The sequence below is a fragment of the Equus caballus genome, chromosome 4 (genome assembly GCF_041296265.1).
Source record: "Equus caballus isolate H_3958 breed thoroughbred chromosome 4, TB-T2T, whole genome shotgun sequence".
Classification (NCBI taxonomy): Eukaryota; Metazoa; Chordata; class Mammalia; order Perissodactyla; family Equidae; genus Equus; species Equus caballus.
In genome coordinates, this window is record NC_091687.1 from 43,119,446 (window position 1) to 43,133,244 (window position 13,799).

At 37.1% G+C, this 13,799-nt stretch overlaps 1 protein-coding gene across 1 annotated transcript; it reads right to left on the reverse strand.

The window, feature by feature from the left end:
* Positions 1-757: 757 nt before the first annotated feature.
* PDK4 (pyruvate dehydrogenase kinase 4) lies at positions 758-13,409 on the reverse strand. Its single transcript, XM_001493731.7, has 11 exons — positions 12,957-13,409; positions 11,817-11,958; positions 10,546-10,617; positions 9,609-9,793; positions 9,376-9,462; positions 8,839-8,916; positions 6,980-7,056; positions 5,094-5,192; positions 4,783-4,893; positions 4,366-4,479; positions 758-2,970 (listed from the first exon to the last, which is right to left on the reverse strand). The coding sequence occupies exons 1-11, from the start codon at positions 13,084-13,086 to the stop codon at positions 2,827-2,829; spliced, it is 1,239 nt and encodes a 412-aa protein (XP_001493781.1). The 5' UTR covers positions 13,087-13,409; the 3' UTR covers positions 758-2,826.
* Positions 13,410-13,799: the final 390 nt, after the last annotated feature.

Below are 13,799 nucleotides of genomic sequence, written 5' to 3' on the forward strand. Positions count from 1 at the left end.
TAATGCCTTGGGTTGATGGCATTTTTGATTCAAATATGATTATCCTGTCAAGATTTTAGAATTTAATTATGGCAAACTCATTCCACTAATTTTATTTTATTCTAATTTCCCCTTTCTTTCTTCCTTCCTTCTTTCCTCCTTTCTTCCTTCCCTTGCTCCCTTCTTTTTTTTTTATTTGCAAAATCTTGCCCATGAAGGCATTCTGGAGGTGGGCAAAGCATAGTCTAAAGATTAAGTATGATTAAAGTAGTTAAGAAAGACAGTGTGAAGATAGCAAAGATAAAACATGTCACCACTCAATTTGGTAATTTCTATCCAATTATTACTGACACATTTAATCCAGAAGTTGTTTGGGAACCCAAGTTATCTAAGTAATTATTTTGGTACTCTATTTGTTACTCAAATGTAAATACAGTCACTAAGTGAAACTTTAAAGTAAATTTACCCAAAAAATGTAGAGAACATATGCATTGCAAAAATGATTATTGAATATATTTATGCAGATAAACACACATTGTACTATGTGTTATTGAGGCATACATGAAAAGCATAGGACAATCAGAAATTTCTGGACTGCTGTAAAGTACTTATCTGTTATTTAAACATTAAGATGTTAACTTGCTTTCCATCCTTTTAAAAGTCTATACCAAATATGTAGATAAGTTAGACTTGAATGTAAAGGGAAGAAAAATTTTATCTCAAATTCTTCTTAGTACTTTGCCAGTAATTTGAGTAAAGAAGTTTAAAAGACAACGTCTACCATTATAATAAAAAATATTTATTATAAAAATTATCACATTTCTTTGTACATAGCTTGGAGATAAAAACACAATTTATACATTAATAATTTAAATGTGCCTGAACATTCAGTATCTGTCCACTAGAATCCTAAAGCTCTTCACAGATTTTGCAAATACCAATGTAGACGGTTTCTATTTTACAGAACTCCATTTACATAGCTGATGTTATTGAGATACCAACTTTTCTTTTTCTCTAGTGTTTTAAAGATAGTTCACAGTGTTTGGGTTAATTAATCAACTGCTTTAAATCTTTGGTAAATACAAGTATTTACACGCAAAAAAGTTTAAATTTGAGTAAAAACTGAAAAGTCAAATAACCTATTGCAAATAGTTTTGTGTAATCAATTAATGGATGAGCCAGAGTCCCACCATCAAGAAAAGTCACTGTCTAGGACTTCTGAAATCCACAACAAGCAATTTGAGGCTTCTCTGGCCACTACCAGAAGCATCACAACACCAGGCCGTGATAAAATTAAACACAAACGTTAAATTCAATATATAGACAGGACTGATTATCCTACAATGCAGACAATTCTAATTTTTTCTGTACTCCCGTCTAATTATTAATTTGAAATAGATGAGTTCATTATCTCACAAAAGCCTATTATCTTGCAAGAGCGAGAGAGTCATTCAAAGAAGACATACTGTTTTGAAAGACACCAATTCATCCTCTTGCCAATAATTTATCCATGAAAATATGGATCATTTCTTGAAGTAATTTGTGGGGAATATAGCAAGATGCCTGCCTTCTGCTTCTCTCCCTCTCTTCTTCCTTCTTCTTTCATTCCTTCCGCTTTCCTTCTTTTGTTTTCCCATTCCTTCTCTAAGAGTAATGTGCTAGACTGGCCTGTCAACCTGCATATTATTCCTCAACTTCCCAAAAGTTGCATAGACATTACAGCTTTCATTCATCAGCTCTCAATCTCAATGATTCACAAATGAAAGCATCCTGGCATGAAACCTCTTGCTCCCAGGCTGTTTTTCAAAAATACTCCAAGAAGTATTTAAATTCTAATGTTCTTCAGCCATTTGATAATTAGGAATTTTCTTTACAGACATGTTAATGCTGGAGTGTAGCAAATATAATTAAATATATAAAAACACATCTTTTTAAGCCTAGAAAATGGATGCCTTTAGATTACCACCACTGTAAGGTAGAGAAAGGTCCTTTCTACTGAGTTAGGTTTTAAATGCATGATTTCTTTTCCTAACATTGGTTTTTCCAATTTATAGACAAAACAAGGTGAGAGATATTTTTTCTATCATTTTGGCAATTCCTCTCTCCCTACAACCACAGCTTTCTGAATTCAGTGCATATTTTAAAATTCACCAAGACTAGGCACCTGGCAATCAGTGTTCACGTATCATGTGAAGTGTGAACAGGAAAAGCAGCATAATAAAGGCACTTTATTTATCAGACGAGGCTTTTTTCTGAGTTTTTACATAGGCCCAATGCCTTGGCTGCAACTTCGAATAAAACGTTTTGACTCCTTCCTCCTCATTCAAACGGAATGTTCCTTTAATCACCAGCTTTTCCTCCCTAAAGTGCACAGATATATACAGGATGTACATTTCTAACCATATAGTGCAAACCAAGTCCCCATCCTTTGACTGTCGGAAAATACAGCTATACTGACACTTGATATTCAATAAATATCAGTATCTTATGATACCAACCAGAGGCCTAAAATATCAGTCTATTGAAACTGCTACTGTACATCTTCATTTCACTCCTTTTCTCATTCTTTTTGATAAACAAATGGAAAACAGGCTTATTTCTTCTTCAGGATTTGATATAAACTTGAGTTATTCTAAGTTAAAGAATAAAGAGGCAGCCATCTGTAAATCCCGCAATATGCTCTCCTGGGTCATAGAAACGAGCTGTTCCTCTTCTCATCAATGTACTGATCAAGGAGATTTTGCTGCTGTTTGTTTTCGAGGAGACAAAAGTACACACGCAAACATTCAGGAAGCAGCACTGGCATGGACCCACTTTGATCCCTTAAAGTGTCCAGTGTGCCCCTCTTTACATGGCCACTTTTTCCTTCGCCAGGTTCCTTGGTTCCTTGCTTGGGACACACCAGTCGTCAGCCTCACTACTCATCTGATAATGTTTGAAGGCTGATTTGTTAAAGACTGGGAGTTTTTCCACAGACTCAGAAGACAAAGCCTGAAAGAAGAGGAAGAGAAAAAAAATCAAACCAAAGAAATTATTCATGGCATAATTTGTACTTGAAGTGATTACTCAAAATAAACTCAGAGGTTAAGCATTCAAACATTCAAATATATTCTTTTAATTGATTTAGTAATAAGAGCACATCAGAGCCCAAAACATGCTAGGCATTGTGTAAAAGAAAACTAAAAAATAAATATTATCTCCACCCTATAGGGGTTGAAATAGTACACACAGGATTCTAAATTAGGGGACAGAATTTGCATTCAACATTTGCACATGTCCCTTGTTTGGATATTGCTGATACGATGGAGTTGAATAGCAGAGCTGTTCTTTGTATCTTTGCTAAAGAGAGAATCCTAATCTGATACTATTAATGTATTAAAATCTGATATTATAAATCTATAATCTATCAATATTTCTCAATACTTTGAAGACTTTTGCTTATTTAAGAATCGAATACATTAACTATTTCAGATGGTCAAAGGCCATTTGGCAAATTCCTTTGCACAAAATGGGAGTCTAGAAGCTTAATGTTCTAGTTCCTAATATCTGTAAATATATTTTCAGTCAAAATAGTTGACAAATGAATAACAGAATCAGGACAGTGACCTTAACAAATAAACTGAGGCTGTACCAGAAATAAAAAAAAAGGTAAAACATGCACCAAATTTTAAAGTTGAAACAGGAAATTCTAAATGGGTTTCCTTTCCCCGGATTTCTAAAAAGGTCAGCTTAAGGTCTTGAGTATCTTGATAGCAGTTATTTTTCTAGGCTAGAATATTATTAGCATATATTCCCCACAAGTTTAAATAAAACAAAAGTACAGCTATTCTCACAGATGCCAAAAGCAGTTGCCTTAAAAAATTCACTGGAGGGCTGGCCCCGTGGCCGAGTGGTTAAGTTCGCGCGCTCCGCTGCAGGCGGCCCAGTGTTTCGTTGGTTCGAATCCTGGGCGCGGACATGACACTGCTCATCAAGCCACGTTGGGGCAGCGTCCCACATACCACAACTAGAAGGACCCACAATGAAGAATATACAACTATGTACCGGGGGGGCTTTGAGGAGAAAAAGGAAAAAATAAAATCTTAAAAAAATATATATATAAAAAAAAAATTCACTGGAGCTTCTCCTGACTCAGAAACTAATATGCTTCTTGAGAAACAGTTTTGCCACTGGAGGCAGGTAGCCTTGCACCACTTCCTTTCTGGTAAGTTACCATATTAAATATTAAATTGTATATCTACGCACACCATCAGAAAACAGACTGACTTGTGTTCATTATTTGCATTAACTCAGTTTGGGGTATTCGCTGTGGACCATAGAACTCAGGGCTGTAAGAGAAGCAATCTTTCCAGAAATAGGGTTTTTTCTATTGAATTTAAAGGTTACCTTTAAGTAGATGATAGCATCTGTTCCATATCCCGACAAAGAGTAGAGATTCAGATCTCCTTGAAAGTACTTGGCATAGAGACGAGAAATTGGCAAGCCATAACCAAAACCAGCCTAGAGGGGAAAGACCAGTTATTGGTAAAGAGGTGGACACGATCGTTGGAATACAAAATATAGGAAGGAGTTATTATTTTCCCTGATACTGATGTCCTAGAACCTAGATAAATATTTTCTGCTTCCATTCAGAGACTCTGTAGAATTGTTTCACCATTTTTAGCTTGCTTTATCGTTCTTTCTCACAGCCTCCATGCCCAATTTAACTAAATTGATTAACTTGCCTAAATACTTTCTTGTAATCTTTCCTCTACATTTAGAACTAGGCGGCTGGGATGAATTTAGCTATATAATTGGTCTTACCAAAGGAGCATTCCGGGAATTATCCATCACAGGCGTTGGTGCCGTGGAGTATGTGTAACTAAAGAGGCGGTCAATGATCCTCAGGGGAACACCACCTCCTCTGTCTGAAATCTTAAACAAAAAAACAAGTCATTAGAGCTACATATTAAAAACAACGTGAATTTGTCTACATAAAAATGTCTTTCCTTCATTTAAAAGTCACCTGGTATACATGACTTTTGATCTTCTGCTCAAAGCAGAGAGCTTTACTATTACTGACTCTTTTTTAATTCTCTCAAGAAAGACTCGAAAGAAAAACAGAGAATGGTTACCTTAATTGTAAGATCTTCGTTTCCCAAGACAACAATCACCTCAATTGGTGTCAGGGAAGGCCAATTTTCCTGGTGTTCAACTGTTGCCCTCATTGCATTCTAAAGAAAACAAAACCATAGGAATTCAATGGCGGAAGGCGGAGGGACAATAAATAACTGTTTTTTATGTTTAAAATCAAAGCAGCATGGAGGGCAATTCAACGTTCCTATTTTTTCAAGTTCGTAGTAAAACAGCTCTGCAAATAGCCATTTATGAATGCGTCATCCAGGATGTATAATGAAAAATATTCATTTACCATGTAATATAGCTCCTGGGAGTAATGTCTAATGGGAAAACAATTCTGCTGGCTGTCAAGTTCTTATTTGTAAGCTTAATTTAAATGTAGAAATTGGTCGTTATAGTCCATTTCCTGGCTCTCTCTTTTCTGTCCTTCTATTACATTTTACATCCAAGCACTAAAGACTATTACATAACAAATGAACAGTGAATCATTGAACCAATTTATTGGCTTTCATAAAATTTGCGGGAAAAGGCTGTTACTATTTAAAAGGATAGCAAATAATTCTAAATTAAATTTCAATTTGCATTTTATTATCATCTTAGCTTTCACCAATGATGGCAAAATAACTCCATGAGTTGGACTATTCAATTAAAAAATAAATCAAATCCACAAAAAAGTATCGTTTGTTCTTTAACAGAGAAGAAAATTCAAACACGTTTTCAGACAACTTGATGAATCTCATACAAAGTTTTGGTTTATTTCACCCATTTTCCTCTCTAACCTTCTTCTGGTAGGTTATCTGCTTTCTGGTTTCTGTATAATATTAAGTACTAATCATTAGCTGAAGTGAAATAAAACAGATCAGACGTTTTTGGTACAATCAATACGTCTTTGCACTAACATTAGAATATGTTAGGAAACAGTAAGTTTTGAGAAAGTTTTATCAGAATTAGAGGTAGATTTCACTTTTTTTACACTTCTCCTCTCCAGTCCAGGAGACTCTTGGGAAGCATCATAAAGTTTCAGGTGTTTTTCTATCTTTTGGTGTAAGTGCAGAGTTTTAGTTTGGTCTGAGAGTCCAGGACAGGGTTTCATTCTTAGCACCCATGTACCCCAGATCAGTAACATCCACATCCTCTAAGAGCTTGTTAGAAATGCAAATTCTCAGACCTAGAGTATCAAAGTCTCTGGGGCAGAGCCTAAGAATCTGCATTTTAACATGCCTTCCAGGTGATTCTAATGCACACTGAAGTTTGAGAAGCACTGCCCTACAGTCTTGCTACAGAAAACTGTGGCCTGTGGTCCAGTAGCATCACCTTTTGGCTTATTAGAAATTCAAAATCTCAAGCCCTACCCCTGAACTACTGAATCAGAATTTGCATTTTAACAAAACCCCCAGCTGATTCATATGCACATTAAAGCAGATCATTGAAGGAACCTACAGTCCTCCAAGTATATTATAGACTCAGGTTAGGGCCCTGCCACCTACAGTAATTCTGGACTTGAACCTCTGGATTTGGAGTTGGATCTGCCTGTGGGGGTGGAGGTAACAACGCCTCATGGCCTGAAGCATCCATCCCGTGACCTTCCTTAACGAATGCATGAATGACTAGTGCTTTGTTGCACACTTGAAAAATAATGGGAACAGGGAACACCGAGACATCATGAATCGTACTGTGCATTCTCAAATTTGTGTTGATGCTACAAAGAACTGCATGTACCCTTTCAAACATTAACTGTAGCTTCTTTCTGTTAGAAGCACAGAAGTGTGCTTGGGAGAAGATAGTAAGGCTCCTGTTCAGTGGGAAATAATGAAGGAAAATAAAAGTAACCAAGGAACATTTTTTAAAAAAACTAAATTGCAACTATTTTGCAGTGTCATACCTTGAACAGTTCAAAGAGCATATGATGAAGGTGAGAGGGGACGTACACAATGTGAATTGGTTGGCCTGGAAATTTCCCTAGAAAAAATTAAACCCACTTAGAATTGGTAAACAAACATATCATTAAAATAAACTTCCATATCTATTTGATTAACATTTTTGACTTAAACAGTACTGGAATACCCCTCATCCTCCTCGCTCCAAAATTCTACCCTAGAATCTACCTCTTAAAGAGTGAACGCAACTGGCTGATTTTCAGAATGCTACTACCATTGCTACCTAGTGCTCTGTGATTAATTTTTGCATTTCTCTACAAATGTACAAACTCAAATGAAGTGGCCAACAAGAGTGCTCTAAACTAGATTAGATGGGTTATTTGTTTCTATTTCCAAAACTTTTGTACTGGACAACTTCAGAGTTAAAATTATATGCATTTTAAGAAGGAAGAAAAAATAAATATAGTGTTTATAGTGTAACATCAAAATTAATGCTAGCTATAACTTTCATATTTTTAATGTATGGGGAAAATACATCTAATTATTCTTGATTTCTATGACCCAAACATTATAGGCTAAACATGCTTAAATTTCACCAAACGGCTAAAGAAAACAGAAACAAAAACCTCATAATACTGTTTGAAAAGAAAAATAAAAGTATTATTCTTTTGTGTCCCAGGCGTTGGCCAAGTTTGAATCAGAGAACACAAGGTGTGGCACAATTCCCTCTTTATTTTATCAGAGTTCAAGCAGTCTATCTACAAGTATTATGCAACCACGCTGTTATTGCTTAGAGATGTTTTTCAATCTTTATTTGTACTTCTATTTTAGTTTAACAATTAATTATATTTGCATCTTCCCAATCCATGAGTTAGGCTACTCTCAACTTGAGCAACTTAATTTTAACTTTCATCACCAACAAACATTATTCCTGAATAACTATTACTTGGAATAGATGTTTACTTTGAATTGAAAGGAGAATGTTATTCCAATTGAAGTACACTGTCTGGCTTTGAGACGCAACTGTGGGAGAAGATAAAAATAGCGCCTTGCATTCATCATATAATCACTTCAGTCCATGTGGGAAGACTTCATCTTTTCATACACCCTAGAGTTGAAGCTATTGAAGTACGCTCTGCTTTCAGAACAGTGGTACATACTGACAGTATAATTTTTAAAAACTTTTGGTAAGAACATTTAACATGAAATCTATCCTCTTAAATACTTAAGTGTACAATATAGTATTGTTAACTATAGGCATGATGGTGTACAGCAGATCTCTAGAACTTATTCACCGTGAATAACTGAAATTTTACACTCATTGAACAGCAACTCCTCATTTTCCCCTCCCCCTAGGCTCTGGCAACCACCATTCGACTCTATGCTTCTATGAGTCTATTTTAGATACCTCATAGAAGAGGAATCACACAATATTTGTCCTTCTGTGACTGGTTTACGTCTTACAGTATAATTTAAGGTATTTTTCTTTCCAGGTCTTATGAGTGACCTCTTAAGGCGGAGAGCTCCACTACCAAGTGGTTTCTCCTGCTTCTGGCCTCCCTATCCCCTATATTCTGTAGTAAGCAAACTTTCTTTCATTTAAGATATTGGAACTTAGGTGCTCCACTAAATCCCAAATTATTTGTTTAAACCATTCTTCTTTATGAATCGTCATTAGCAACTAAATATGCTCAATTGGAACTTTCCAGTTGAGATAAAGAGAACTTTGGCTTCAAAAAGAAATTGTGTGCAAGTTCAGAAGGGAAAAAAGGAACACAAAAGGTGCTTTGTATTTACAAGAAGCAATCATACTGTGAGAACACTGAATTTTCCATAGATTAAAACATATTAATTTATAGCTTACCATTCACTTGAGTGAGCTTTAATTCTGGAGATGTTAAATAATACTGATCACAAAGCATCTTTGAACACTCAAAGGCATCTGGAATAGAAAATTTTTTTAATAATGATGAAATGAATTTATGCCAAGTAAAATTTTCAAGTGATCTTCAGTGTGTATACTACCCTTAATCTAAAATATTCATTAGAGTACAGGTTTATGAATATGAAAAAAAGCTTTTAAAATATTTTATTGAAGAAAAAGTTAAGACAGTGTTTAAGTTATAGCTGTAGCAATGGAAATATGCACACTTCAGAGATCAAATACAATATATAAGAATACAGCACATTAGCCGTTGATGTTTGGATTTTTTCTTTAATATTATAAATGAACGCTTAAACCGCTGACTCTCAAAAGCAAAGGACCTTCATGACACTATTTATAAAAATATAAATGGAACACTCTGAATACAAATTCATTCACAAAGTCACCCCAACTATAGATATATCAATCATATAGTGTATATTTTCAATAAGGCAAATGCAGAAATCTAAAAATTACCTTGGACCACTGCTGACACGTCACAGTTTGGATCAATGCTTCCAATGTGGGTTGGGTTTCCTGTCTGTGAGTCACTAAATATAAGAACTGTTGAAAAATAAAAAGAAAAAATACTGTTATAGAAATCACAATAAGAAAGAACGTGACCCACCGAACAGCGAAACATCTAGTTTGAGTATGGCTTATATTCTACACTCGTGTCTGGATAACACGACCATGATGAGCTAACTTACTGTGCTGGTTCATCAGCATCCGAGTAGAAATACGGTTCATGTAAAATCGATCCAAGAAATACTGAAGATTTTGATTGGTGACTGGGTCAACTGTACAGCCATCTTTATACTCTATGATTCCTTGCGCCATTGTAGGAACTACATTATGGTGTCTGTTTCGAACTTTGATGAGAGTATCTACAAAACTAATCCAAAATATGTTTACAGTTAGTGAAAGTTCAAGTAAGTTTCATTCACATACATTCCTTAGATTACTTCAAAGAAGGCCAAAGCTTTTTCTAAGTATCCATTTAAACAAATCAAATGATAAAATGTTTGGATGAAGCCTTATTAAGGCTCTCATCAGTCTCTTTGACTATAGTAGAAGAGATCATTTCATAAACAGATTTATTTTCCTTTTAGCTTACATGTTAAAATACCAGCTCTATGACTGGTGTATTCATTCTAGGTGTTCAATAAGCCTTCTCTTTAAAAAAAATAGTAATTAAAAATAATTAAAATTGAAAATGACTCTAGAATGCCATGGTGAAAAAAACTTTCCAAATTTCTTGTCAGATTCAGGAAATATTCTTATTTCTTATTCTTACAGACAGAAACTGTCAGTTACTCTGAAAGGAAATGTTTAGTCTCCAATGCATTAATATGAGGTAATAGTAAATCCTCCTACAAATCTAATCACTGGACCAAATTTACAGTAAAGATAGATTTCCTTAAAAAAAAAGTCCTCTACCCTTGTTCCTACTCAGCATCATTTTTCAATGCCATAATTGATTATCACCTTTAAGAAAGCAACAAGACAGAACTTGTCATTTCTAAGGGGGTAGTTATTTATTATTCAGGGTTGGAAGCTCCTTTAATTTAGGTCTAAAAAATATCTTAGGAGTATGTCTGGAAATAGCCAAAGTTTTAGACACTCAGTCTAATTCACAGAACTTACTCTGACAATGCTTTCTGGTCCTCTGGGCTTTTCTCATGGAATTCCACCAAATCCATCAGGCTCTGGATATACCTGCAAAGCAATAGGTGTGCTTTAAGTTTGAAAATTAAATAGTCAGATCCAAGTGGCTGAAAACAGACTGCCTTTTTAAAATGATTTGAAAAGATAAAGCATTATGTTTAAAATGACAAATTTCCTCCAAGACATTTGGAAAACAATATATCTAAAAAAAAGGAAAGATGCAACTTTAACCCTCAACTTTCTAACTTAAAATTTATGTTTAACTATTCCAGAGCAATATTCAGTTTTATTTGGCAAATGTTTTCATTTTTTATAGCAAAAGTATTTAGAAATTTTTAAGAAAGATTTCATATTTCTTTCTACTTCATTCATTCATGTGTGGGTAGAAGTCTCGAAAGCAGCAGTAAAGACTATGGATTGAATATGTGTTTCAGATTGTCATTGTTTAATGGGTATGGAATGCATATATTTCTTGAATCAATGAACAAAACGCTGTATAGTCAGCAGATTAGGGTGAGGCTCTGGTGCATATCTGCTGCAGTGCATATCCTGGCTCTATTCTCTGAAAATCTGCTCTTGTGGGTCATCTACCCTCTCTAAGCTTAAGCACCCTTATTTGTTAAATGAGATGATAAAACTGAAACTGAGTGCTGGCTGTGTGCCAGGTACTGTTCTAAGTGCTTTTTTTACCTCTTACTTCAGTCACTTACACTCAAATATCCCTTGGAGGCATATACTTTATTCCCCTCAATAAGAGAAGGGGGAATTGAGGCATAGAGAATTGAAGACACTTGCCAAGGATTCCACAGCTAGGAAAAGGCAGAGGCAGGATTTGAACCCACAGCCTGCTCTGTTAATTCGCTTGTTAGTAACACAAATTAGGGCCTCTCTAAATAGTACTCATTTGTATTGATTTCTAGGGTAGGATTCCTTTTGAAATATGAAACTGTCTTTTATTATTTAAAATACAAAACTAAAATTGCAAGTGTCAATTATTTCTCATATTTCCTCTAGAAGTAAAAATTGTATTGTGAAAGTATGTACTTTTTCAGAGTAAAAAATGTCTGTTTATAGCCTTATAACTGCCCTTATGATGACTTACTCTAAGTTAATAAAACATTCTTTACATCTTTCAAAAGCATTTACTGTTCAGACCACCTGTTTTCCAATTATGTTAATATATTATAAGAATTCATACTCAGATAACTGTCTTGAAACTAGAGACTGGTTTAGAACGCTTCACCACTTACCAGCTTTTAACTAATTGCACTGAAGATGTATTCACTAACGGATCAGGGAGAATATCAATTTCCTTCAGGATATTGGCTAGCCTCACAGGCAATTCTTGTCGCAAAAATGCAAAAGAAGTTTTTTCACATGCGTTTTCGGAACCTGTGATAAATAACATTTATTTAGTTTTTGGAAAAAAAGTATGTCTAAATGATATTTGAATAGAATTACTCATCCAATACTGAACACATGCACATACATTATAAAATTATATTTCACCATCAATTGGATTACTGCTTATAGATAATTCAGGACTAAGTATTTTCGTCTTCATTGTCTCTTTCTTTCTTTTTTCTTTTAAAGTGACCAATATGAGAATTCTTATTTTCTCTTTTTGAAAAGGATTCACTTCCAAGAAGTCAGAATATCCTACAGCTCTCAGTACTTATAAGAGAGTGCAGAATTCAGTCAACACCACAATGTCAATGAGATAATATCGTTCACAGAGTTCTAGATCTGAAATTGGAGGGGGCATAAGCGAGTGGGATGGGAGCCATGATGTTTCTAGACTAGTGATAAATTACATCACATTTAAATCCTTCAAATTTTCTTTATAAGATTACTACAGAAAGTTTGTAAATATTTTCAGCAGTAATGCAAACATATGGAAAACTATAATGGTAAAGAAACAAAGAAATTTGTTAGGAATGCAGAGATGTACCCTGTGGACGGGTGGAGAGTGGCTAAGGGATAAAACCTTAATTAATTTGAGGCTACTTTATAGCACTAGGAATTTTCTTCAAGGAGTATTATGCCATGAAGGAGGGGACAAAGTTTCTAGTTCATTGTTAAATGGTGACTGAAGGCAAAAAGTATTTTGACCGCATGCTTTGGACAGAAAGAGGAGGAAAGGTGAGCTCAAACCATCCAGCCTCAGCGAGGCTGTAAGTGGCCTTGATCTGTTGGCAAAAACTGTCAGAAAGAAGGCAGATCCAGGAAAAGGCAAGGTGCGCTGGCCTCGAGGCCCCAGGGTTCAGCACGAAAGCGGATCTCAGTTGTCTTAAGCCAAGAGCCCAGGCCTCCCTGCACTGGGGCACAAAGTTATGCCAACTCCCCAGCCCCAAACCCCTCACCCCGCCCGGCCCTACGTCCCCGCTCACCGAAGTCCAGCAGCTGCTTCATGGACAGCGGGGACGGGCTGTAGCGCGAGAAATGCTCGACCTCGCGGGGGACCAGACCGGCGCCGCTCAGCGAGCCGGCGCCGCGCATCACGAAGCGGGCCGCCTTCATCTCGATGCCCACGTCTCTGGCAGGGGCTGCGTCTGACTTGAGGGGAGAAAGCCGCGGGGAGCAGAACCTGGGATCGACGAGAGGCGGAGCGCACAGATGTGCTGGCGGGCTCGAGCACCCTGCCCTGCGCTGAGCTTCGGGGGGCCTTCGGGGCGGAGGAGCCCGGCAGTGAGTCGCAGGGGCAGTGAATGGCTCTAGAATCAAATTCGCGTCTTGCCACCACCGGCCGCCTCCCGCGGCTTTATTTGTTTCCCCGCACCTCCCCCCCCCCCCCCCCCCCCCCCCGCCAACTCCAGCGGGGAGGAGTCAGTGGGACGTACAGTCCCGTCCTGAACTTGGGGCCGCGCCAATCAGCTCAGATAAAGAACTGTGGGCCCCTCCCCCGGCCGCGGGCCCCGCGGTGAGGCTTGGCACCAGTGCCCGAGACTGTGAGGTACGGTAAGGAGGTAGGAGGAAGCCAAAGCGGACATCTAGAGGTACGTGGGCTCAAGACCAGCCATTTGGGACAGGGCCCGGTATCGCGTGGGCTGGGGTCCCGCCCAGACTCGTCCTTGTTTACGAGTACAGGCTGTTTCAATGTCACGCATTCCCGGCCAGAAACTATTTCCAAGAATCGGGGCTCCGGGATGTAATTGGTCCTTGCTCAGAGCGGGGCTTTTACAGTAACCAATAAGTGCGTCCAAAAGTATGGGTTTCTCTCCCATTGGACAACG